Raw genomic sequence first — 26,194 nt, forward strand, 5'->3', positions numbered from 1 at the left:
TTCTCGTCATAATCAGTCATTATCTAGTATTAGATGAAGGCAGCTGCAGTCTTGGTGCTCCCAGCAGTTACCAGATGTGGCCCTTGGTTAAGGCTGGCCGTGAGCTAGGGTGAGCTGTGGTAGTGATTGTTGCAGGTCTCTCTCCCATCCTCTCTCACTGAGTCAAGGCTGCCAGTCCCGCTCCCTGCAGCCAGTTCAGATGATTTACAAGGTGCCGCTTGTCTCCCTGCAAACCCTGAGGAGAGGCCACCAAACTCATTTTTCTGCTGACCTTTTACAGCCATTCCCAGTTAAAATGAGTTTTCATCTTCCAGGTCGGGCCAGTTTGCAAAATGCAGCAAGCGTGATGAGCTCAGGCAGCTGCAGCAGACATTCCTGCCCTTCTAAAGGCCCATAAAGGAGAGTTTAATAGAGAATTCATACTGCCTCCCACCCCTTTCCCACTCCTCTTCCTCCCCCCATTTCTTGGCTTTTAGGTGAGCAGAAACCAGGCTGCTCCTGCTGATGGGGGGGGGTTTTCTGTCTTAGTGCACAGCAACTGCAGTTTCCCAGCTCAGCTCCACTGCCTGCTAAGAGCTCAGTCACAAATCAAGTAGAAAGTGCCCCTTAGCATGACACCCCACCCCCGAGAGAACCCCTGAGCCAGGTGCTCCATTGTCCGGTGGAGCTCTCCTACCGGTGAGTCCCCATGCCTGCTCCAAGGACAAGAGATGGAGTGCTCCAGTGGATAAGGCGCCGGACTTGGGATCCAGGAGATCTGGCTTCGTGCTCTTCCACTCACTGGTTGTGTGATCTTGGGTGAGACACTTCACTTTTCTGTGCCTCTGTTTCCCTCCCACCCTTCAGCTGTCTTCTTTATTTAGACTGTAGGCACTCCAGGACCATGACTGTCTCTTGCCATGTGTTTGTACAGGCTGTAGCACAATGAGGCCTTGATCTAGTTGGGACACCCGGGGCTACTGTGACACAAATAAATCATAAGGATGAAAAATGTCAATTTTTCCTTCTATTTACAAACTGATCTTCAGCATTTTACCTGGCCCTCCCGGGCGGGGCACCCTACTAACACCTAATATTCTGCAGCAAAGGATTCAGACGCTGGATTTTGGCTATGCTATTTTTAATGCCTTGGCCAGAGGCCACGCTAATTGGATCAGTCCCGAGGCACCTGATTTCTCTTGGTGCAATACCCAGGCTGCTGGGCACACTACATGGGCCCTCTGTCAGTGCTTGTGCCAAAAGGCCCCCTCTAAGCAGGCCCCAGGCCAGAAGACGCTTTCAGATGATTACTATTTTACTGAACAAGTTGCATTTTGGATACACACTTTGGATACGATCATGCACACAACTGAGAGAGAGAGAGTGAATTGAAGCCGGTGGCAAATTCTGAAACCCCATTCCTTCCCCCAGCAACGAATGAGGCTCCAGGGTCAGCCCAGGCCCCTCTTGGCTTGCATCTCTGTACTCTGTCTCCCTCACCTTCATCCCCTGGTGCCATTCCTATGCTCTGAAGGGGACAGCTACATCCCACCCCACTGGGTGGGTCCGTCCTATTGATGTCGTGGCGGGGGTCATGTCATATTCATGCCCTAGCGCATTTACTGAGCTCTTCCATTTGAATTTCACCCCCCAGGAACGGTCAGTTTCATTGCACTCTTTTATTTACAGAAAACACAGCGATAAAGCATTAATTTTGTTTGTTTTTAGCAAACCGCCCGATCAACTAATTTAATTTTTTTTTTTTTGGCACAAAGAAATGTCACAGGTGTTACCAAACAACCATGGATCAGCAACCAACTGACTGCCCAGCCCAATAACACAACTTAAACGAACAGACGTATCGAAACGAGATTGAAAAATGAGGAGGTTATTCCACATTCAGCTAACAGCATAACCTGCTCAGAACTGGGAGGCAAGGGGAATTATTCTCGAGGGGACACCACCATTCATAAATTATATATATATATATATATATATATATTTATCTCTTACATCGTAAAAGTAAACAGTGCAAAAGTACAGTACCCCGGGTACCCTTCAGTATGGAAAGCTTGAAGCTTGTTTTATACAGTGTGTGTGTGTGTGTGTGTGTGTGTTTTGTAAACATTGTTACCCAGCCGCACTTCTAGCTCTTGCTCTGAGACACCCCATGCCCTTACGTCCAAAGCGCACCATGAGCGGGAGCTGTCTCCTCGCCGTAATGCCTTTGAGATTCCCATTCAAGATTTAGTGCAAATTTTGGAGAGAGAGAGGGAAAAAAATAAAATCAAATAAGGCAACAGTTAGAAACAGTCCGTATCAAAAAGAGAGCGCAATGCCTGGGTTACGAGAAGGGCAGAAAGTCCCTCTCTTCCACCAGGCTGATGGAGAGGTTCTTCAGCTCTTCCTCTGAGCCCACCATTTTGTAGCCAAGCTGCGCCAGCACCTGCTGGCAGGCGTTCTGAGTAAACTCCACAATCTCGTAGGAGAGGCGGAACCGCCATTTCTCTGCTGTCGCTGCCGAGTTCCGGACGGTCCCATACTTGTGTTTGGCTGAGGACCTGTCCCCTCTTGTATTGTTTTGTATCCATCGCTCGACGTTGCTGTCCATGGGAATACCCAGGAAACCGTAAATCTCCTCAGTCTTTTTCATGGGATTTCTGGCCAGGTCTTCGTACCTTACCAGCATGTATTTGCCCTTAAGCCAAGGTGGTCGGTTTAATCCAGTGGATACAGAGTTCAAGAAGTCCTCGCAGACCGTGGTGAGCTGGGTCACATCCAGGTTGTAGGGCTTCCTACCAGTACCATCCCAGATCCTCCAAAGCCTGTAGGTGTCTCGGAAGGTCTCGCTTCTGGAAGCCAAGATACCTCTGGGGTCCCTCACCAGCTGTATAACCTTCAGGTTTAGTCTGGGATCCTCCACCAAGGCTCTGAGGTCACTGACCTCCGGCACCCGCACTGTTTTGATGGCCACATGCCCATGCTCTTTGCATGACTCAGTGGCCAATGTCAGGTTCAAGGTGCCACACTTTTTCACACAGTCCCCTTCCTCCAGGTGGATATCAATGGGCCCCAGTGATTCACAAACAGGCGGCGAGCACAGGGCCTTGCTGGCGCCCCTGCGGAACAGCCGGTCCGTCGTATGGTTCACCGGCTGGGGTTTGATGTAGTTCTCGAGAAAGTAGAGGTCGCAGTCATAAAGGCTCCTCAGCAAGTCTCTGCTAGCGCCCAGCATGACCCGCCTGTCAGTGGTGCTCTTGCTCTGGGTCAACTTTGGGATCAAGGTGTACTGGACATGGTAGAGGGGCTCAAATAAATAGAAGACATCAAAGTGCTGGTTAAACAACTGTCCAACAAAAGAGGAGCCACTCCTGGTGGTGGCCAGGATCAGAACGTGCGTCTTTCTGGAGAGGTTATAAGCAAAGGTTGGGCTCTCGTCACATAGCCTGTCAGCCGACTCAGTCTCTTGGCTCAGGCTGCAGTTCATGGGATTGGGGATGGGGCAGCTGTGGAAGGACTTGGCTGTGAAGGTTCGGATTGCCGTGTACTGGATCGCGATGGATGCCAAGGCTAGTAGGAGGACAGCCTTCCAGGAACATTGCATGGCTGGTCACCTTCATGGAGCTTCTTTTCAGGTTGTCTTAGTATCTGCAACACAAAGAGAGGTCACTAGATGAACAGAGAATATTGCTCAGGACCCGCGTATTCCCTGCACTGAATGGAGGTTGGACTGTGAAATGACAAATAAGGCCAGTAAGCATGCTATCAAGGTGGATATCAGCCATAACCATGTGGCTCAGGGAGTCATTCCCATGCTACGCACCTCCCTATCCTGTCCCATCAAGATGAATGAACATTAAGGCACACCCTGCTAGCCTCTGAAGCCATATCCACAGAGAACTTCAACCCAGGAAATAGGGTCCTTCCTGCATAAAATGTATGGCTCTCAGCTCCCTCTGTGCCTTGCACCTGAGACTGTGGGGAAGGAGGCGAGCAATTGCCCTGGCTACACTATGGACATACCTTCCTGTGCAGTCAGTCCAGGGGAGTTCATGGCAGCTGCGCAAACTCATGGAATCCAATAAACAGGCTGTTTGCTGTGCCATGTATGTAAGTCACCCCATCCATCAAAGTCACTAACACCCAGTCCTGGTAGGAGTGCAAGAACAGGGCGGGGGACCTAGAGACCGAGTGAGTCCATCTTTCTACCAGCTGGCAGGGAAGTAGAGTGACCAGTGTGTGCCAGCATGTGCCTGCTCAGAGTCAGGCAAGTGGCAGCACCTTCACCTCTCTCTCCTAGAGCTGCTAAAGTACCCCCTGGCCAGGGTAGCTTGGTGAACCTGAGTCACTGTGCAGAGCCCAGATTCAAGGGATTTCAGCAAGCTGGATGGGCCCGACACAGCATTGTGGGCTCCCAGATCCAACATGCTTTTCTAGCTGCCAATCCTGCAAACCCAGCCTGGGATCTGACAATCAAACTAGATTCTTGTCTTTTCACACCAGTGATAATGGTTCTGCCATCAGTTGCTGCAGTGCAATCCCACCACTGTCAGATTCTGTTCTCAGTTGGAGTCCCCATGAGCTGGGGCCAATCCTGTGCCTAGATACTACGGTATTGGGCATATTAGAAATAACACGCATACAGCACACGTTCTCCCCCTCTCTGGGCTATCAAGAAAGACACCACCACAGACCGAATGCAAGGCACTTTGCTGATACATGGCAGAGCTCCTGGAGCTGGGCACATTCCTTTCACTGTCAATGGGAGCTAGAGCCCAGAATGAGCAGCTCCCTAGAAACAGCTAGAAAAATGGATTGTGGCTGATGTGGGTGCAGGGCTTGAGGGCAGCCATGTGGCCACGTGCTCCAATACAGACATGACAACAGGGGATATTTGCCAGGAGTGGAGGATGACTGATTGAGGCAGTGGAGGGAGATGGTTTTCCTGCTTCTGCTCACTGCAGCAAATAAAACTGCTGAAAGACAGTTTATGCTGGAGGCCACTGAACTTCCCATCTAGAATCATAGAGCCAGCAAACAGAGCTGTAAACAGGGGAGTTTGAGGGGGAGTTCTGTTCGAGGAGAAGGTATTTGTAGGTATTTCTATTTGTAGAGGCTGGTAGGGGAAGTCTGCTGGGAGAGAAGCTGAGCCCTGATTAGAGGGCGGGGCTTCTCTGACTAGGGGTCCTATAAAGGTAGCCAGCCAGTCAGGCAGCAGCACAGACAGCTGCAGCGGCATAGAAGCCAGCAAACAGAGTTGTCAACAGGGGAGTTTGAGTGGGAGCTTGCAAGGGGAGTTTGTGGGCAAGACTAAGAGAACCAGGCAGAGGAACAGACAGGGTAGTGAAGTCTGGCAGTGTTTTGGTGCTCGTTGGGGGGTTTGTTTTGCTTTGGGTGGTGTTGGTTTGGTTTGTGTTTCCCGGACTAACAGGACTTAGGTGAGAAGGCTATGACAGATACAGAGGCAGCAGTGGGAGTGACTCAAGCAGTGAAAGACACAATGAAGATGACTGGATGTAGAAGCTGTGGCATGTACAAGATCCTGGAGGGGGTACCTGAAAAGAGTTTCGTCTGCATGAAGTGCTGCCTGATAGAGCTGACGGAAGAAAAGATCCGAGGCTTGGAGATGCAGGTGGAAACTCTGGTTGAGTTTAGAAGGAGGTTTGAGTGGATGATGGAGCAAAGACATGAGGAGGCTGAAGGGAAAAGCTCAGACTTGCAGATGGAAGCAGAACCAAAGAACTCTGAGGGGAGACTGCTGGGCGAGGAAAGTGGACAGTGGAGGCATATGACTAACAGAACCAGGCAGAGGAAAAGATGGGCTAGTGAAGGAGAAACAGAGCTCAGGAATAGGTTTGCAGATTTGGAAAATGAAGAAGGGGCACAGCAGGTGGTCACTGAAAGTGAGAGGGCAAAGAAGAAGAGAAGAGCAGCTAGTCCTATAGGAAGAGGGCAAGAATCAATGGAGATAACACCAAATATGAGCCCCAGGAGGATACGGGATGGGTTGCAGAGAATTGCAAGGGACAATAGGAATCGAGAGGACTTGCAGCCAGAGGGAACAGGGGATAGACTGAAGAATCGCACCATCATCAGGAAAAGGCAGGTCTATGTGATTGGGGACTCCTACTGAGAAGAATAGACAGGCCTGTAACCAGAGCTGATCCAGAGAACCGAAGAGTGTGCTGTCTGCCGGGTGCTAAGATATGGGATGTGGACCTGAGGCGGAAGAGGATCCTAATGGGAGCAGGAAAGAATCCACTGATTGCCCTTCATGTGGGAACAAATGATACGGCTAGATTCTTGCTGAAACGTATCAAGGGAGACTATGCCAGGCTGGGGAAGACGCTTAAGGAAATCGAGGCTCAGGTGATCTTCAGTGGGATTCTGCCTGTTCCTAGAGAAGAGCAACAAAGGTGTGACAAGATTATGACTATCAACAGATGGCTCAGGAAGTGGTGCTATAAGGAGGGCTTTGGGATGTATGGCCACTGGGAAGCATTCATGGATAGAGAACTGTTCTCTCGGGATGAACTTCACCAGAGTAGGAAGGGAAATAGACTTCTAGGATGGAGGCTGGCACAACTGATCAAGAGAACTTTTAAACTAGGAATTTGGGGGAGATGGTTGGGAGATGTCCAGGAAATCTCCACGCCGGATTTTAACATTGAGAGGGAAGAAAACAAATTACGAAAGGATACAGCCGTGGGTAGGAGAATGGACATAAGGAGGAATAGTAGTGTACATACCAGTCTAATAGGTGATACTGGCGGTAGAATGTCTGTGCCTAATCGGGTAAAGAATGTGAGCGAAGCCAAACGGCAATAATTAAGATGTTTGTACACTAATGCGAGAAGCCTAGGTAACAAAATGGAGGAACTAGAGCTACTGGGGCAGGAAGTGAAACCAGATATTAAAGGGATAACAGAAACATGGTGGAATAGTAGTCATGACTGGAGTACAGGCATTGAAGGGTATGTGCTATTTAGGAAAGACAAAAATAAAGGCAAAGGTGGTGGAGTAGCATTGTATATCAGTGATGACATAGACTGTAAAGAAATAATAAGTGATGGAATGGATAAGACAGTCTGGGCAAAAATCACATTGGGGAAGAAAGCTACTAGAGCCTCCCCTGGGATAGTGCTTGGGGTATGCTGATTTGGATATGAATAGAGACCTCTTTAATGTTTTTAATGAAGTAAATACTAATGGGAATTGTGTGATCATGGGAGACTTTAACTTCCCAGATATAGACTGGAGGACAAGTGCTAATAGTAATAATAATAGGGCTCAGATTTTCCTGGATGCGATAGCTGATGGATTCCTTCACCAAGTAGTTGCTGAACCAACAAGAGGGGATGCCATTTTAGATTTGGTTTTGGTGAGTAGTGAGGACCTCATAGAAGAAATGATTGTAGGGGACAAACTTGGTTCGAGCGATCATGAGCTAATTCAGTTCAAACTAAATGGAAGGATAAACAAAAATAGATCTGTGACTAGGGTTTTTGATTTCAAAAGGGCTAACTTTAAAATATTAAGGAAATTAGTTAGGGAAGTGGATTGGACTGAAGAACTTGTGGATCTAAAGTCAGAGGAGGCCTGGGATTACTTCAAGTCAAAGTTGCAGAAACTATCAGAAGCCTGCATCCCAAGAAAGGGGAAAAAACTCATAGGCAGGAGTTGTAGACCAAGTTGGATGAGCAAGCATCTCAGAGAGGTAATTAAGAAAAAGGAGAAAGCCTACAAGGAGTGGAAGATGGGAGGGATTAGCAAGGAAAGCAACCTTATTGAGGTCAGAACATGTAGGGTTAAAGTGAGAGGCCAAAAGCCATGTAGAGTTGGACCTTGCAAAGGGAATTAAAACCAATAATAAAAGGTTCTGTAGCCATATAAATAAGAAGAAAACAAAGAAAGAAGAAGTGGGACCGCTAAACACTGAAGATGGAGTGGAGGTTAAGGATAATTTAGGCATGGCCCAATATCTAAACAAATACTTTGCCTCAGTCTTTAATGAGTCTAATGAGCAGCTTAGGGATAATGGTAGGACGACAAATGGGAAGGAGGATATGGAGGTAGATATTACCACATCTGAGGTAGAAGCCAAACTTGAACAGCTTAATGGGACTAAATCGGGGGGCCCAGATAATCTTCATCCAAGAATATTAAAGGAACTGTAAAAGCAGCAAAGAGTCCTGTGGCACCTTATAGACTAACAGACGTATTGGAGCATGAGCTTTCATGGGTGAATACCCACTTCGTCAGATGCATGTTATGGAAATTTCCAGAGGCAGGTATAAATGTGCAAGCAAGAATCAGGCTAGGGATAACGAGGTTAGTTCAATCAGGGAGGATGAGGCCCTCTTCTAGCAGTTGAGGTATGAACACCAAGGGAGGAGAAACTGCTTTTGTAGTTGGCTAGCCATTCACAGTCTTTGTTTAATCCTGAGCTGATGGTGTCAAATTTGCAAATGAACTGAAGCTCAGCAGTTTCTCTTTGAAGTCTGGTCCTGAAGTTTTTTTGCTGCAGGATGGCTACCTTTAAATCTGCTGTTGTGTGTCCAGCGACATTGAAGTGTTCTCCTATAGGTTTTTGTATATTGCCATTCCTAATATCTGATTTGTGTCCATTTATCCTTTTACGTAGGGACTGTCCAGTTTGGTCGATGTACATAGCAGAGGAGCAATGCTGGCGTATATTACATTGGTGGATGTGCAGGTGAATGGACCAGTGATGGTGTGGCTTGGTGTTCACTCCCTTGGTGTTCACACCTCAACTGCTAGAAGAGGGCCCCATCCTACCTGATTGAACTAACCTTGTTATCCCTAGCCTGATTCTTGCTTGCATATTTATACCTGCCTCTGGAAATTTCCACTACATGCATCCGACGAAGTGGGTATTCACCCACGAAAGCTCATGCTCCAATACGTCTGTTAGTCTATAAGGTGCCACAGGACTCTTTGCTGCTTTGACAGATCCAGACTAACACAGCTACCCCTCTGATATTAAAGGAACTGGCACATGAAATTGCAAGCCCATTAGCAAAAAAATGTTAAGGAATCTGTAAACTCAGGGCTTGTACCGTATGACTGGAGAATTGCTAACATAGTTTCTGTTTTTAAGAAAGGGGGGAAAAAAGTGATCTGGGTAACTACAGGCCTGTTAGTTTGACATCTGTAGTATGCAAAGTCTCGGAAAAAATTTTGAAGGAGAAAGTAGTTAAGGACATTGAGGTCAATGGTAATTGGGACAAAATACAACATGGTTTTACAAAAGGTAGATCATGCCAAACCAACCTGATCTCCTCCTTTGAGAAGGTAACAGAATTTTTAGACAAAGGAAACGTAGTGGATCTAATTTACCTCGATTTCAGTAAGGCGTTTGATACCGTGCCACATGGGGAATTATTAGCTAAACTGGAAAAGATGGGGATCAATATGAAAATTGAAAGGTGCATAAGGAACTGGTTAAAAGGGAGATTACAGCGGGTCCTACTGAAAGGTGAACTGTCAGGCTGGAAGGAGGTAAGTAGTGGAGTTCCTCAGGGATTGGTTTTGGGACCAATCTTATTTAATCTTTTTATTACTGACCTTGGCACAAAAACTGGGAATGTGCTAATAAAGTCTGCGGATGACATGAAGCTGGGAGGTATTGCCAATACAGAGAGGGACCAGGATATCATAGAGGAAGATCTGGATGACCTTGTAAACTGGAGTAATAGTAATAGGATGAAATTTAATAGTGAGAAGTGCAAGGTCATGCATTTAGGGATTAATAGCAAGAATTTTTGATATAAACTGGGGATGCTTCACTTGGAAGTAACAGAGGAGAAGGACCTTGGAGTATTGGTTGATCATATGATGACTATGAGCCGCCAATGTGATATGGCTGTGGAAAAAAAGCTAATGTGGTCTTGGGATGCATCAGGAGAGGTATTTCCAGTAGAGATAAGGAGGTTTTAGTACCATTATACAAGGCACTGGTGAGACCTCACCTAGAATATTGTGTGCAGTTCTTGTCTCCCATGTTTAAGAAGGATGAATTCAAACTGGAACAGGTACAGAGAAGGGCTACTAGGATGATCTGAGGAATGGAAAACTTGTCTTATGAAAGGAGACTCAAGGAGCTTGGCTTGTTTAGCCTAACCAAAAGAAGGCTGAGGGGAGATATGATTGCTCTCTATAAATATATCAGAGGGATAAATACCACGGAGGGAGAAGAATTATTTAAGCTCAGTACCAATGTGGACACAAGAGCCAATGTGTATAAACTGGCCATTAGGAAGTTTAGACTTGAAATTAGACAAAGGTTTCTGACCATCAGAGGAATGAAGTTCTGGAACAGCCTTCCAAGGGACGCAGTAGGGGCAAAAGACATATCTGGCTTCAAGACTAAGCTTGATAAATTCATGGAGGGGATGATATGATGGGATAGCCTAATTTTGGCAATTAACTGATCTTCAACTATTAGCGGTAGCTATGCCCAAGGGCCTGTGATGGGACGCTAGATAGGGTGGGATCTGAGTTACTACAGAGAATTCTTTCCTGGGTATCTGGCTGGTGAGTCTTGCCCACATGCTCAGGATTTAGCTGATCGCCACATCTGGGGTCGGGAAGGAATTTTCCTCCAGGGCAGATTGGCAGAGGCCAGGGCCGGCTCCAGGCACCAGCTTTCCAAGCAGATGCTTGGGGCGGCAGTCCGAATGGGGCGGCAGTCCGTGTCCCAAGGCGACAATTCGGCGGCAATTCCACTGCTGTTGCGGCAGCAGCAATTCGGCAGCGACTGCTTGGGGCAGCCAAATTGGTAGAGCCGCCCCTGGCAGAGGCCCTGGGGGTTTTTCGTCTTCCTCTGCAGCGTGGGGCACGGGTCACTTGCTGGAGGATTCTCTGCACCTTGAAGTCTTTAAACAACGATTTGAGGACTTCAATAGCTCAGACATAGGTTAGGGGTTTGTTACAGGACTGGGTGGGTGAGATTCTGTGGCTTGCATTGTGCAGGAGGTCTGACGAGACAATCAGGAGGTCAGACCCTTCTGACTTAAAGTCTATGATTCTGTGATTCCTTTGCTACCTCCAGAGCTGGGCCTGGGCCTCTTGGTGGAAGCAGAGCTCGGCAGGAGTCCAGCCTGGTGTTGATGAGGGGAAGCAGCAATGTTTGAGTGCATGCTGAAGCAGGAGACATTCAATTCTGGGGTGGAGACAACTGTTCATAGAACCAAACTATTGGAAAACAAACAACATGAGAACCAACCTGCCACCATCCCTGCTGCCTCCCACATACAAATGGAGGGGGTGCCCATCCCCATTCTCCATCATCCTGCTGTCACAACCGCAGCTACCTGCCCGGCAGCTTATTATTTCATTCTGCTTTATACTTTTTTTGCAGTGATTTCCTCCTTGTTGGCACTGGGGGCAATAACTAGACACGCCTCCGTATTGCAATAATAATAGCTAGCTCTTACACCTGTAGATCTCAAAGACCTTTACAAGGTGGTCAGTATAGTTATTGTACAGATGGGGCAGCAAAGTGATTTGTCCAAGGTCACTCAACAGGCCAGTGGCAGAGTCAGAAATAGAATATACATCTCCTGAGTCCCAATCTAGTGCACTATCCCCTGGGGCACATGGTCTCCCTTACAACAGCTGATGGTGACGATGAGGATGACGACACCTCCTCCTAAATTGTCTGATGTTTTCAGCAGCTTGTGGCAGACTTTATAAGACATGGGCCAGGCAAGGGCCTGATCCTTCCCAGGAGCGTCTCAAAGGGAAACCTAGAAAGTCTGGCAAAAGGGGGTCAGTGGCAGAACCTCCTGGAACCCAGTAGTGAAGGTGGGACAGGGTGTGCAAATGGCAGGGGCAGTGAGGATGTGACACAGAGGCAAGAGCAGGTGAAAGGGGAGCACCATGAGCAAAGGATGGAGAGGCTGAAGAGTAGGAAGTATTTCCTGTGGGTGAGGCTGTGGCCCAGCCCCCTTGAACAGAAGGGTGGCCCATGTGGCCTGCTAGGCCCCCAAGCGATGCAGCATGTTAATATTGGAAACAGGCTTTTAAAATATTTTGAATATTTAATATTTTAAAGTCCTGTTTAATGAGCTGGATAATGTAGGCCCCTCCCCCTCTGCACCCTGGGGTGTCTGTGCTGGTTTGTGGTCTGAACTCACCAGCATCCGCTTGCTCCAGGGGCAGCCCAGCATGCAGCTGATGCTCACCCATATCGGTACCCTGAGCTCAGCCAGGGGAAGAGCATGTACAGGGGCTGGAGCAGAAGGGGAGGGGGGTCAGCCCTGGCCAGCAGCTGCCACAGCTCCCCTGCTCTCCTACATACTATTGTCTCTCATAGCCTTGGCTGCAGCCTGCCACAAAGCATTGGCCCAGCACGCAGCTTTCCTGCTGCCCGCAGGATAATCTGCTCGCTGGTAGAGCAGGTAAATTGGAGACAGCTGTGACGCAATTGATCCTATTCTTCTCTCTTGTGAGTAGCTGTGAACCAGGCTCGGGGCATCTGCTCTCGGTGTATGGATGGGACGGGGCGTGTGTGTGGTATCTCTGTGTACACTGGCATTTGTGTCCATACACGCACAAGGGTGTGTGCACACACAACTAAGTGGTCACACAACCAGATTCTCCTCCATCACTTTGGGGGGGCCTATCTACCCTCCCCTGTCCCAGACGGCTCCCCAAGGAGAGTCTGAAATCAAACTCAGATGGCTAATGCTAACTGCAGTGACCAAGCCAGTCCACCCTGGAGGGTAGCCATGTGGCTTAGATGCTTCCCAGCCTCAACCTTCCCTCTACAAGCTTCCCCGGGGACTCTTTTTCCTCCTGATTTAGTGCCTTACACATACATCTCACAGAACGTGCCTCCGGGTAGCGCTGTGCATTTGTAGCTGCAGCCCTGGGTGCACGTCTCCATCTATGAATAAGGCTCTGTATGTCAGTGCATATGTGTGTCTCTGAATGACTATCTGTATGCCTTTAGCCATGACACACACGATTATGTATGTATGTAGGCCCCCATATGAGCTTGTGTGATCTGCACATTAACAATTAAATTTTGCCGTGATGGGTGCTATAGAAGAACCATAGGCAGATGGGTCTTTGCATGTACCGGTCTCCGTGTCTCTGTGAGAGTATGGTGCACGTGCCTGCATCTTGCTGCCTGTACAGCCATGTGTCTGCATATGCATAAGTGAGATGCCATAGGACTTTGAGGTTCTAATCAAAGTGCTAACCAGTAACTTCAGGTAAAACCAATTTAATGGACCCAGATATTTTCAAATCACCCAGTGATATTAGTAGGTCCCTCTGAGGCTCTCCCCTCAGCCAGTTCCACCTCTTCTTTCCTCTCTTTTATACACACAGACTCACTCTCTGATCCAGAGTAACAGCTCTGTGATTTCCCTGAATTAACCCATTGTTCCTGTACACCTAGCAGAACAGGGAGGCCTGTTTCTCTTTCTCTTTCTCTCTCTCACACACGCTCTCTCTCTCCCCCCCCTCGCGCCCCCCCCCCCCCCCCACGGCATGCTGACCACTAAAACCCAACACCGCCGGCTCCTCTAGTAGCAGCTAAGGGACAAACACTGGGAGGGGATTTCTGAGTTCTAGCAGGGAGCTGAACTGGCCAGGCCAGCTTTAGTATGCAGGGCCTGTTCAACCACAAAGCTTCTGTGGCTTTAGCATATTAAAATTCCTGACAGGCTGGGAAAAGCACAAAGTTCCTGGTGATTTTCCCCCTGAGAGGTTTCTGCTGTTGGCGGCATGTGGCACACCCATCACCCTGACGTGCCTGACTCTCAGGAGAGACTGCGAGCATCATTCACTCTGAAACACAACGGGGGTGGGGGGATGCTTTGGTAAGCATGGAGCCTAGCTTAAACCCCCAGTGTTTTTACTCTTGATTTTATTTAATGACTGAGCCCAGCTCTCATAATCCTACATGAGGCTCGGGCTTGTTTTTCTGGGGGCGGGATGACTTGGAGCATTGGGAATGGGGCAAGGAGCCCTTCACCACCACGTCAAATCCATCCCAACATAGGTGCTGGAACAATTTTTAAAATTGTTAAAATTTAAGCTGAAAGTTATTACCATGTATTTGGTTGTTAGTACTACTTCAAGCCAGGGGTTCAAGCCAACCCCTAGTTCCAGCATCTGTGCATCCCAGGCTGACCGTGACCACAAGTTCTTCCTCTCTGATAGTTGTTTGGTGGCCCCTAGGAGAGAGGAATTGGTGGCTTTCGGTTCAACCCCCCTTGGGCAAGTGTCCATGATCCAAACGTGCACAATTACTAAATTGCGTTCTTCCTGACAGCCTGAGCAGAGGGGATGAGGACTCTAGGGCAGGGCTGAGCCACACTGATGGTGCAAAGCAAAGTGTGCCCTGCCCTTGTCCATATTGAACCTGTTTTGGGGCTAAATAGGAGGATCAGGTCTGGACCTAGCACTTTTCACCAGTGTTAAATATATACCCACACTTTGCTTTAGTACAGTTTTCTGGGCTGCTGCCTGCCAGTGCCGTGCTGTGTCTTGAGGGCAGGGAGATGCAAGATGTATCCATTGGTGATCCTACTATACACTAGCCTTGTGTACTCACATCAGTACTCACCTTGCATAGGGAGGCTGCCCCAGAGGGATCCAGGCACCAATGTATCCATACAGGAAATCTCACAGCTTCTCTATTCTCCTGTCCAACCTCCACCCCCACCCACAGAGAAATCTTTTGGGCCCGCCTATATCCTACCACCTCTTTTCTTGCTTCCTCCAACTCCTCCCATCACAGCCTTCACTTCTGCATGTTCTTCCCGTGCTTCCCCAGCCACACGCCCATCGCACCATTCCAGTTACTAAGGCTCATTGTTCACAATTAGGAGAGATGAAGGGCAAGACCCTGGCTTACTCTCTGCTCCTGGTCCTGTGGAAAGGGAGGCTCACACGCACACGGCTCTCAGGCACAGCAGTGTCTTTGCCAAACAGCCGTATTTAGCTTCAGTTTTCTATATGCAATATCCAAGCAGAGAACTCTCCATTCCCCTCTGGTGGCCACCAGTTCTACTGCGGCCTCCTAAAAGGCTCGGAACTTTCTTTCCTTTCTCCTGGAATATACTGGGGCAGGTGTGTCTTATGAGCGTGGAAAGTGAGGGATATACCAGGCCGGCCACAGCCACACAGAGCGAGGCCAGGTGCTTAGTAGGCTTCCTGAGCCTAGGTTCTGCCACTAGACCTGAATCCTGACCTGCAACCCAGTCGGTTGTTCCGTTCTCGGGTTTCCCAAACACACACATAGTTCTGCTGATGCTCCTCGCTCCTGACCTGCAGCACCCCTTGCTATTTCAGCTATGCCAGGTTGTACTGGGGAGAGGGGGAGAGATTTGTATGGACACACATGTGAGACCGAAAGCAAATCTGAAGCCCAGCCTGGGCAGCACTCTGGGGGAGAGTCTATTGACTGCAGGTGAGTGGCCTGCCTGAATTGTGACCTCTCTGTGCCCCCTTCATAGGACTCAGCACCCACCAGTCTGGCAGGCTGTTCCCGCTTGGCCTGTTGCAGACAGTGGGGAGCTGCTGGGGTGAGGTCTCCAGGATGCCTGGTTTGCATTCTGAAAGAAAGTGTGATGTGTCTTCCCTCCCTTTGTCCAGGGCCAGGCCCTCGTGCCTCCCAGCAGCAGTGCTTGTGTCACAGTTACTTCAGCAAGAGAGCTGGCCCCAGCATCAACAGCCCTATTGCATGCTAGTGGGTCACTGTCAAATCTAGAACAAGCAACTCTCCATCAAGGCCAGCTCAGCGCAGCCAGGGAGAGGTGATTCCCCAGCAGGGACCGGCACAGCACAACACCTACCAGAGCATCTCAAGTGGAAGGCAGGGCCAGTTCAGTGCAGCTCCTACCAGCTGTATAAAAGAAACTCCTCTGCTCTCACTGAAATTGGTGCCCTCTTAAGCAGAGATGCTTTCATCATCTAAGGACTTGCCTGGACATCCCAGCCTCCCCGCCCCCACCCCCCACCCCCAGCAGGGTGACGGTGGGGAGGGTCCACCTCCCAATCCTGCACTGATTGGGTTTAGTCTAACCCCAGCAAGGAGATGGGTGAGTCTTTGCTGCAGCCCCTCCAGATGTAGAGGTGGGATGGGAAGCAGTGAATGAGGAAAGGCAGGCAGCCCCCAGAAAGGCCAGGGGACACTCCTCTCTCCAAGTGGCTTGGCAGGGCTGTGACTGAGACCGCTCCTGGCCCCATGGCACTGCTGTTCCAGACAGTGCTAACCCACCAGCACTGGGGAGCTGCTGGAAAGGGTGGGCATCACTTTCCATACAGTCTTTTCCTGGCCTCCACTTGCCAAACACAGAGCCTACAACCAGGCTGCTGTAACAAACGCCACCAGAGGGGGAGACAGACACACCCCAGCTCACTACACCGAACACACAGCACACCACTGCAGGCACACATGCATGCGCCAGGGCTCGAACGTTCAGAAGGGCTCAGCCCCCATCCGGGCAGCCAGATTTTCAGAATTGCCCAGCTGCCATTTAAGCACCGTAATCAGAAGAGGTCGGCACATTGCACACTGAGCTCTTTTGGAAATCTGCCCATTGGTGTCACAGGGGCAGCAGCTGGGGGCTGAGCACTTACAAGAATCTGGCCCATATTTAGGTGCCTAAATGGGAGCTGAGTTCTTTGGACACTCCAGCCCCACTGGTGGGTGCTCAGAGCTTGGAAATCTAGCCCTGCTTTCTTTTGAAAATGTGGCCTCGCAGGTGTTGCTACACTAGGTTTATTTGTCTAGAATTTCCCGCCATTGCTCTCCCCCACAACGGCAGACATAGGACTGGTGGGTGCCAGAATTGTACACACTGTGTCCTGTGGACCTGCTCCAGGCAGAGTTAGATGATGTGGTGGTAGAAATGCCAGCACCCTGTGTAACTTGGTGTGGCCACTGGTGGAGCTAAACTGCTAGTAGCAGCAGTGGGAAATATAGCCATTGCCAGGGGCAAAGCCTTTCCCAGTCCTGGGAGCCGATGGTGTAACCTCGCCAGGGTTCTCCAGCTCTGGAAGGTGCAGCTTTCCAGGACCTCCCTACGCACTCGTACCCAGCCCCCTCCCACAGCAGGCTACTGTCCCCACCCTTCCTGGCTTTACACACCCTATGTCAAAGCCACCCTCCTTCCAGCTGAGGGAGATGGGGCTGTCTGGAACTGTTTGGTGCTGGAGCTATAGACCCAGGGTTTCCCCTGGGTGGGTGGAGCTCAAGGCTCTATCTCTACCCAGCTGGGGAAGGAGATACTGGGGTGGGGGAGTACAGAGAGCTGTCCCCACCACCTGGGCCTGCATGCTCCCATTGTCCTCTTTATATGTGAGTTGTTTTTACACCTGACAGTGCTATGCGTGGGCTGCATTGCCCCAGTACACCAGCTACAAGCAGGGAGGAGTGACCTTTCATGTGCCAGGAGTGCCCAGCACGTGGACCTGAACTCTGCCCTTCCTTGTCCTTTGTTCATGGCCCTGATCTCCCAACACCTGCCACTACTACCAGAAAGGGCTCTAGGTTAATTCAGTGTTGCCAACTCTTGTGATTTTTTTGCAAGTGAGAGGATTTTTGCCACGGCTGGATCCCATCGTGTGGTGGTGAGGGAAGCTCCAGCCCACTTGGGAATTTCACCCTTGCCTGTGGGAAACCCTTTCTGATTGGTCCCTGCCCCACTGACCCACTTCCTGGGGAAGAGCATCCTATCGGTGCAGCCGCAGGAAGAGCTCACTGCTTCCCCCCACCGCACCTCACAAGAGCCCTCATCAGTCTCATCGGAGAGGAGAAGGAGCAGAAAGATCCCAGCAGCTCAAGGAGGCTCTGCTCCCCTCTTCTCTGCCTCACTGCCATACCCAGCCTGGAAGTGGGAGAAAGACCTAGCTGCAGCCAACCCCTGTCACACCAGGGAGAGAGAATGAAGAACCCCACAAGCTGCAGGAGGAGTAGAGGTGAGACTGGGGTTGTGGACCTGAGCTGGGGGTTGGAGAGACAACCAGAACTGATGCAGGGACTGAAGGGACAGGATTGATTCGGAGGCTGGGTGGACAGAATAAATTGTGGGGCAGAGGACAGGCAGGCGTGGGAGTGAGAGTGCCTGCACAGGGGGCCAGAAATCACCTTGCCCAGTAAATTTGGGATAGTGACCATTGCTAATTGTGAATTCAAAAATCAAATGACAGGCCAAAAACAATACAATTTAAAAAAAAAATCATTTTGGGGCCAATCTCATTATTTTGTGGGCCTGACTCCTGATTTCTGAACCTTTGGGGTTGGCATTCCTTCTCCCTTGACCTCTGAACATTATCCGTGATCACTTCAGGCCCACGCTGTCCCCAGGATGCCACGCAGTGACCAGTGGTAATTGTAGCAGGATGCTCCCAGCCATTCTTGGCCCTGGGATATGGACAGTGCAAATTTTAAAAGCAAAATTCCCCTCCTCACCCCAGATTCCCACTGCCTCATAGGAGGGGGGTTAAAGGCAGTGAAGCACCCATGAAAGGAGGCGGAGGTGGGTGGAAACACCTGCACCCACCTCTCCTGGCTGGCACAGCTACCCTGCTGACAGAGTGCAGGCAAAAAGCCAGCCTGGCAATCCAGGAGATTCAGAGATCAGTGCAGTGAATTAACCTGAATGGTATAAGTGAATTACCCTCAAACAGAGCAACAAGTTGTGGCTGGACACCCCAAAGCCCCTGGGAGGGAGTCCCCGAGCTAGGCATTCTCTTAACAAGTTTGATGCTACTGACTTGCTTTTAAAGCTCCATAATGGGAGTGCACAGCTGTATGCTCCGATCATGGCTGATCTCACAAACTAAGCAGGTTGCATCTGGTCAGTAGAAAACGCAAGCTGCTGCAGTGATTGATGTAGGGGATATTCCGCTCTCTGAATCTGCTGAGCCCAATGTTCCAGCCTGGTGCTAAGGGATGCTGTGCAGCTGGAGGTGCTGTCAAATGTCCTGTGATCATTCAAGAGCTCATGTCACTTCTTTGAAGGTGGGGTGTGTCTCCCACGCATCACCCTATGTCCTGATCACATCCCAATGCAGGTTAGTCCACTCTGCTGCCTTAAATTCCCTCGGTATACAGAAATCCTTTTTCCCCTGCCCTAAAAGGTTGTGTAGTATTGCTGTGCAGCTACCTTACTTGTTGCTCCTCCCAAAAGGTGGCTGCACCCCGTGCGAGTGAAGTAATTCCTGTGGTCTGTAAAGTACTTTGGATTCCTCTGGAGTGGCATATGCTTTAAAATTGAAGGTGTTAATACACTATTATTTTTATTATTATTGCTGTTAGGGAGGTTACTGAAGCTCCTGGGGGTTACGTTTTGTGGTTGCTCTCTCCTCTTTTGGTGTGTCACTGAGGCTGCTCGCCTCTCTCTCCCTCTCACTATTTCATGCTCTTGGCTTTGCTAGCCGGATTTGGGTGCCCCAGCCTCTTTCAGCAGCTCCTGCCTTCCCATCTATGCAATCCCTATGAAATAAAGGGCTGTATTGAGGCCCGGCTCACTGATGAAAATAGGGCTAGCGAGGAAAGGAGATGGGGGGAAGGAGAAGATTCAGACAGCCACCAGGTGGAGAGGGACTGCGCGGTTAGGGCAAAGGGTTGGAAGCCAGAGGCACCTGAAGACAGTGGAGATGTCGCATCACACCATGCGCAGCCCTACTGAGACCCAAAATAAAAGCCAGCCACCTTGCTGACAGCCTGTTGCTGCAGCTGAGGGAAGGAGTGAAGCAGGAGCCCTTCACTCCTATCCAGTGGAGCCCTGCACCTCTCCCACCACAGTGGGTCTGGATGGGGACTGACCCCTCTCTGTAGGTGTGCAATGTTGCCACCAAACATTGTGTCTACCCCCAAAGCTGATCACAATGAACAAGTCTGTTTCCATGGAAACCATAGAGTGACTCAGGACTTTGGGACCAGCTTGGATCATGATTGTGAATATCAAATGCTCAGGGAGATGTAGGGTCCTGTAGTCGGAGAACGAAAGGGACAGCGGCATATGAACTGCAGTGCCGACACACCCCTGGCAGGCAGTTACGTACACACACTTACACAGATACACAGGGTGGTGCACACGCACAACCATATAAAATCCACTCCACCAGTCTACAGCCACGAGCCAAACCCCTTCCTCTGACACTGGCGTTACTGCAGCAGCTGGGAGTCATTAGTGCAGTAGGCTTCTCTGGGGGCACGCACCCAAAAACCCAGACCCACCCCAAGGCCTAGCCACACTTGTGCACAGGGGCCACACCCACCCGTACCAACCATTATGCCCTTGCTGCAGTTCCCTTTCCCTTTACACAGTCTTAGCCCAGCTGCCCTACCCCTGACCCTGTAACTAAGAATAATTCAGTAGCACTGTCTCATCATAGCACCTTCCATCCCTGGAGCCCAACACTCTCTCCAGGCAGGGTGAAGTGGTACTATCCCTATTTTGCAGAGAGAGAAGCAGAGACATGGAGAGACCAGCAGTGCCTCTTCATGGCGCTGGCCCGTTAACGGGCCAGCAGGGCTCTCACTTCGCAGGGCTGTTTCAGTAGGAGCTCACCGCTCAGCCACAGCAATTAAGTTGTAGGATTGCAAAACCAAGACCAGCAGGGACCAGCAGTCTCTGGTTCTGCTGCTTCTCGACACCCCGTGGTTGAAGAATGACTTTGTTTCTTAAAACAAACTGTTGAGGCCATTCAGGCAGGGGAGACGGGGTCTTGATGGGGTTTAATTCTGAGCACCAGGCTCAGCCACAGTGCCTTAGTCAGATTTGAGTCTCTGGAAATCTGTAGGGCCATTGGGGTGACATACGGCCACCTGGGACAGCTCTGCTGGAGCTGTTAGTATCTCCCTCTCCAAGCTGTGCCCCACACTGCTCTGCAGGAGCAAAGGGGGCTCAAACTGGGAAAGCTGGTCTTAAAATAACAGGAAGGAGCCATTTCCTACCCACCCCTTACTGGTGGCAGACATCCACCTCTAGGACTGCAGGGGACCCAAGCATGTGCAGTATCTGTCCCAGCAGCTAGGCACAGCAAGACCAGTCAAGATGGAAGTGGGGAGGTGTCCCATATTGCCATGGAGTAGTCTTGCCTCTTCTTTAGTCCCATAGGAATACAGCTTCTCTACAAATCCCAGCAGGGTCAACGCACCCTTCACTTTCCTGAAGTGCTAAGGTGAGCACCATGCAGTCCTCTGGGTGCGGGCCCTTCAAATGGGACCTTAAAAGCTGAGCACCTGTCTATTCCGTGTGAAAGATTCCATGGCACCTTTCCTAAGGGTAGGGCGTCCTTGCTCTAAACCTTCCTTACTCTTACGTAGTGCATTGTTCATCCACCAAGCTGCCTCCTCCACCCCAGAGGTGGCTGTGGGATCCTTTAGGATGAAAGGCACCATCAGAATGTACAGTAGGACAATGTGCCCCCCCCCTTGAAATCCTCCATGCTGGTTTCTGACTGTAATGAATTTTTTTTTTAAGAGCCATATTTTTCCTGGCACAGGCATTTTGAGCTAATTAATTGTTGGCAACAAACTCCAGCCTCAACCAACCCAAACGTTTTCCTATCACAACAATCAACCTGTATCTAGTTAAACCTCTGCACAGCATCCGCCTTTCAGTCTGTAACTGTCTGGCTATGCCTGGTACAGCTTCTCCTGGCTTCCATCTTTCTCTGAACTGTCCTCCAGCCCATTCTATAGATTCACACCAGGAGCTTCTCTGGCTATTTGAAAGCTCATTATAACCTCTTTACAGCAATGCCCTCTTTCTATCTGTCTGTCCCATGACCAATTTGTTCATAGGGGCATCCGTTCATGATATTTCAGTGGGTGATGCTTTTATCCCAGCAGTTCTCATCTCCTCCCTGGGACCCCCATGAGGTAAGAAAGCAGCATTGTCCCCATTTTACAGATGGGAAACTGAGGCATAAAGAGTCTAAGTGACTTGCCCAAGCTCGCACAGGGAGTTTCAGGGCATAGCAGGGACTAGAACCTGGAACTCCACTGAGCCATCCCTCCTCCCCCTGCTTCCCCTTCTCAACAAATATTTGGGTCCTTCAAAAGCCCAACCCCTTAACTATTCAGCATTCCTGTACGGAATCTCCATTTTAAAAAGTCCCTCAGTTTACACTAGGCTGGGTATTGGTGAGAGCTTTTCCCTCAACCTCCTTGTCCCTCACCTGTTTCAGGTAGTTCAGACCAGCTTGGGACTAAAGGATGCTCCTGCATCCAGTTATATAAGCAACTGATTGTTTCTAGCCTCTAAAGTCCTTCCAAGAACTACAAATACCCAAGCAAACCAGACACAGCTGCACAAAGGGACAGGGAGTCTGGCCTCCTTGTGGTATTAGGGAAACTATTCCAAACAATGGCGATCATTTGTAAAGAAAAGGAAGTCTTCACCGAGGCTTGTTTCTACCGCCAGGTTTTGATCAAGAGGTTGCTAAAACCCACTTGTAATTGCTTCCCCTTTTGCCCCAGAGGGAGCTCCTAAGGGTTAATATCCCAGGACTGGTGCCAGTGTGGACCTGTGAATAGAGGAAATCCAAATCCGGCAGGAGAAGGGTCTGTGCAGAGAGAACAAAGGTCTGAGAATGGAATGGAATAGGAATGGCTGGAGAGATGACTCCGCCTAGGCACCCCAAGTGATTTTTCGTTACCCTGGAAAGTTGTGGCAGGTAATGCTACGGAAAGGGTTGCAAGAGCGGGAGAGTAGATAAATAGCAGACACCCCATGACCTTTGGGGCAGGTAGGAAGAAGGAAGTAGCCAATGGGGCATTCCCATGGAACCCTGCCCAGTGCTTGGTATGGCTGGGGAATAGGAAATCTTCCTACCCTGCAGCCCCATGCCTTTACTCTGGGGAAGAAACGGCACAGTTCAAGTGCCCAGGATTTCTGCACAAGAAAGAAATCCGCTCCATGGGAGTCTGAAGTCTTCTGCCCTGTGTGACCTCAATGCAGCCTCCCAGCTCAGCACAAGGCAGGCACTTACTAGCATTTTGGTACAGTTGCTAGCGTTAAGGGTGATAAGTAAAGCGCCCCCGCCCCACCCTCTAAGCACCCATCACTGAGCCGCCTCACTGCCCTGAGTGGGAACCATCCACCAAACACTGATGCCACCCTTTTAAATTGGTATCATCCCCATTCCTCTCCCCTCAATGGGAATTGCCTCCCCATCCCTTTGCTAAGGGATTTCTTCCACCGAAATACCTGGCCATGGCCTGTGACAGGCTACTGGCTGGCTGGACACCCTGGTCTGAGCCAGCACAGCAAAGCCCATGTTCAAGTGCAGTTTCCCTCCTGCAAAAATGGGGATCAGCCCTTGCCTCCGCCGCCCCCCCCCCCCCAGTACGGGGGCTCAGCTCTCACACCCTACACACTGCCCCCCAAAATGGGGGCTCAGTCCTGGCCCCCCTGCACTGGCCCCCCCAATGGGAGTCGCCCCCACGCACCGTTGCTGGCTCTCCTGGGAGGAGCAGCCGGTGAGCTCTGCTCAGCTGCCCGGGAAGGAGGGGGTCGCACATCCGTGCCCAGCCCGCCCCCGCAGGAGCCGGAGCGGCCGGGTTCGCCCCCATCCACCTACCTGGGGATGAAGTGCGGAGCCGCTCCGGGCGCAGCGGCAGGAACTCCCCGCAGCTCATTGAGCCAGGGCGGCTGCTGGCCCCGTCCTCCAGCCGCAGTTCAGGCTCCCTCCGTCCCGGCGAGCAGCAGCGGCGGCAGCATCCTTCCTGGCGGGCTGAGCCCTCGCTGGCCCCTCTGCATGGCCCAGGGGGCAGGCTCAGGCGGGAGAGCCCCGCAGGCTCGGCTCCGGGGGTCCCTGCTGCCCTGCCCCCTCCTGCTGCAGCCAAGGGGAACAGCTTCTACAGAGCCGGGCACAAGTTGCCCCCCTTCCCTGGCTGCTCTGGGGCGGACCAGCCTCCCCCGGTCACTGAGAGAGAGAGCGAGAGAACCAGGCACCTGGGGGGCGCTTCAGCAGGGGCTGCAATGGGGACTCATGCCTGTAACAAGCAAGGTAAATCCTACTGCTGCCTGTGCGGAGACCTCAGGGAAAGCAGCAAACAAGGCATGGGGGGCAGGTCCCACTGTCCACGCCCCTCCAGCTCAGCTCCCTCCTGCCCCCCTTGCAGCCCCTGAGTCCCTCTTCCAGCACAGCAAAGTCCAGGATGTGAGGGCAGAGCCTCTCTCTCTTTTCCTCCTTGCACAGCTTTTCTCAGGCTGGCAGCTGCTCTGGGCTTGAGCTACAACTGCACAACAAGCAGCCTGCTCACTAGAGCCAAATATGCAGCCAGCCCCCCTGTCTCGCTCTGTCATCATCCCCACCCGTCTCTAGGGTTAGTGCACAGCCCATGCTCTGCACTGCCTCAGTAGGTGAAACATCCCCGTTCCAAATCTCTAGTCTGGCTTCCTTCCTTCTACTTTCAATGGAGATTGGCGGCAGGAGAGCCAGACGAACCTGCCCAGGGTAAGTCAGTGGCACTAGACCTCAGCATTAGCTGCTTTGTTCTGCCCAACCAGCAGAGAACTTTTGTGCTTCCAGATAAGTCTTCTCTCCGTTTTAAAGGGGCCAGCCCACTAAAGATCTTCACACTCCGTTTATATAAAAATCACTCATTGCTGTTTCTGGACAGGAGCGAACTAAATGAGGAAAGCCCCGCCTCGGTGCGAGGTTGGGAGAACAGTAACCTGGCCCTGCTTTCAAGCAGAGGCAGCCAACAAGACAGACTGGGTTGTGAATTTGTGATGTGAACGAACTTCCATTAGGGGTTAAGCTGAGACTCACTCAGGTCTCCAGCTGTGAACTGACAGAGCATCACTTCGCCATGCCACTTGCTTGCCTCAGGCCAGATTGCTGGCTTCTGAATGGCTGATGAGGCCTGGTTTTAATTTTTTAAAATTTTATTTTGTTACAATTACCTGTGTTAGGAATGCCTCGGGTTCTATGACTCCAGGGATCTTAGTAGCTCTGCTGCAGCTAGGGATCAGTAGTCTGAGAAGAGACTTATAGAATCATTTCAAATGAAAGAATAATTAAAAATCAGACAGAAAGATGCCATCATGACAGTCTAGGGGGCCCAGAGTGAGGGTCAGGAAATGCACCTCCCATTTGAATGCAAGGGAAAGTAGGGACTTTCAAAGCTGCTCTAAGTCCCATTTTGCTTGTTTACAGTATTTTTTGGTTTATTTCAAAGTGTCCCAACTAAATTACCTGAAATAGGTTAGAAGTGTCCTTCCAACAACTTTGAATGTTTCCTTTTTGCCATGCATTGCTGAGCTGCAGTTTCTGTGCCCTAACCTACATCGTCAGAACAGGCCTAATTTTAAATGGCAACTTCCAATGGGACACTGTTTATCATTATGGAGTCAGTAAGGTGGACGTTCCTTTTTTTTATGTATCCCATCTTATTTAGTATTTGTTTAATGGATGGTCCGAGATGTTTATAAAGAATCACAGCAGTTTTCCTTTAACACTAATTTTAGAAATATTCAACTCCTAACGACACTCAGGTTTGCTGAAAGCTGTCTCTCCAGTTCTGGGATTGCTAAATTTCCACCTCAAACTCTAGAATTCACAAAATGTAACTAAGGATTCATGGTCTTTGAATGTTAATAAGAAGCTCAGAAACGCCCCGTTCCCTTCAGCAGCCTGCAGAGTGGTAACCAGTGGAAGGAGGAACAGCAGATTCTAAGTCCATTCTCAGAAATTGTATCAATAAAAAGAAACATTCCTGGAAGTGCTGGAATCCTAACATTCCAGAGGCGCAATGCGGAATTCAAGGTTACCAGACTCTTATTTCAAGTCCCATGAACCATAATTTGGGAATATCAGAATCTTTACCTTTCAGGATCTAATTTCTAACTTCGGGAAGATCTGGGTCTTAAAGCTGATCTCTAAAGTTCTCTAACCTTTTGTTCCTATTTTTCTGAAATATCACATCAATACTAATCCTCTTAATCTAACTGCAGAAAACTTTGGAAGGGGACTATGTCCTCATTCTTGCAGTGGCTGGACATCCAATGACCACTTCACAGGGTTGGTTTGTTTGTTTGTTATGAAATTATTGCTTTTTAATATCCCACCTCTGTCCATAGCAGCAGCATCTAGTGCCATTCATGTCATTTATTACATCATCCACTGTTAGATTGATGGCCTCTTGTTTGATTTAAGGTCTCCCCACCTCCCTCTCTCATTTACCTGGATCTCAGCGAGGTCACTT

General features: G+C 50.0%; 1 protein-coding gene across 1 annotated transcript; it reads right to left on the reverse strand.

The window, feature by feature from the left end:
* Positions 1 to 1,351: 1,351 nt before the first annotated feature.
* On the reverse strand, positions 1,352 to 24,511 carry CHST1 (carbohydrate sulfotransferase 1). The gene is made up of 2 exons (XM_007060728.3): positions 23,563 to 24,511; positions 1,352 to 3,627 (listed from the first exon to the last, which is right to left on the reverse strand). The coding sequence occupies exon 2, from the start codon at positions 3,581 to 3,583 to the stop codon at positions 2,324 to 2,326; it is 1,260 nt and encodes a 419-aa protein (XP_007060790.1). The 5' UTR covers positions 3,584 to 3,627; positions 23,563 to 24,511; the 3' UTR covers positions 1,352 to 2,323.
* Between the last annotated feature and the right edge of the window lie 1,683 nt (positions 24,512 to 26,194).

This window comes from Chelonia mydas, chromosome 6 (assembly GCF_015237465.2).
Source record: "Chelonia mydas isolate rCheMyd1 chromosome 6, rCheMyd1.pri.v2, whole genome shotgun sequence".
NCBI classification, from domain to species: domain Eukaryota; kingdom Metazoa; phylum Chordata; order Testudines; family Cheloniidae; genus Chelonia; species Chelonia mydas.

Coding starts and splice junctions, on each gene's coding strand:
- CHST1 (XM_007060728.3), bottom strand. CDS start 3,583: ATGCAATGTTCCTGGAAGGCTGTCCTCCTACTAGCCTTGGCATCCATC.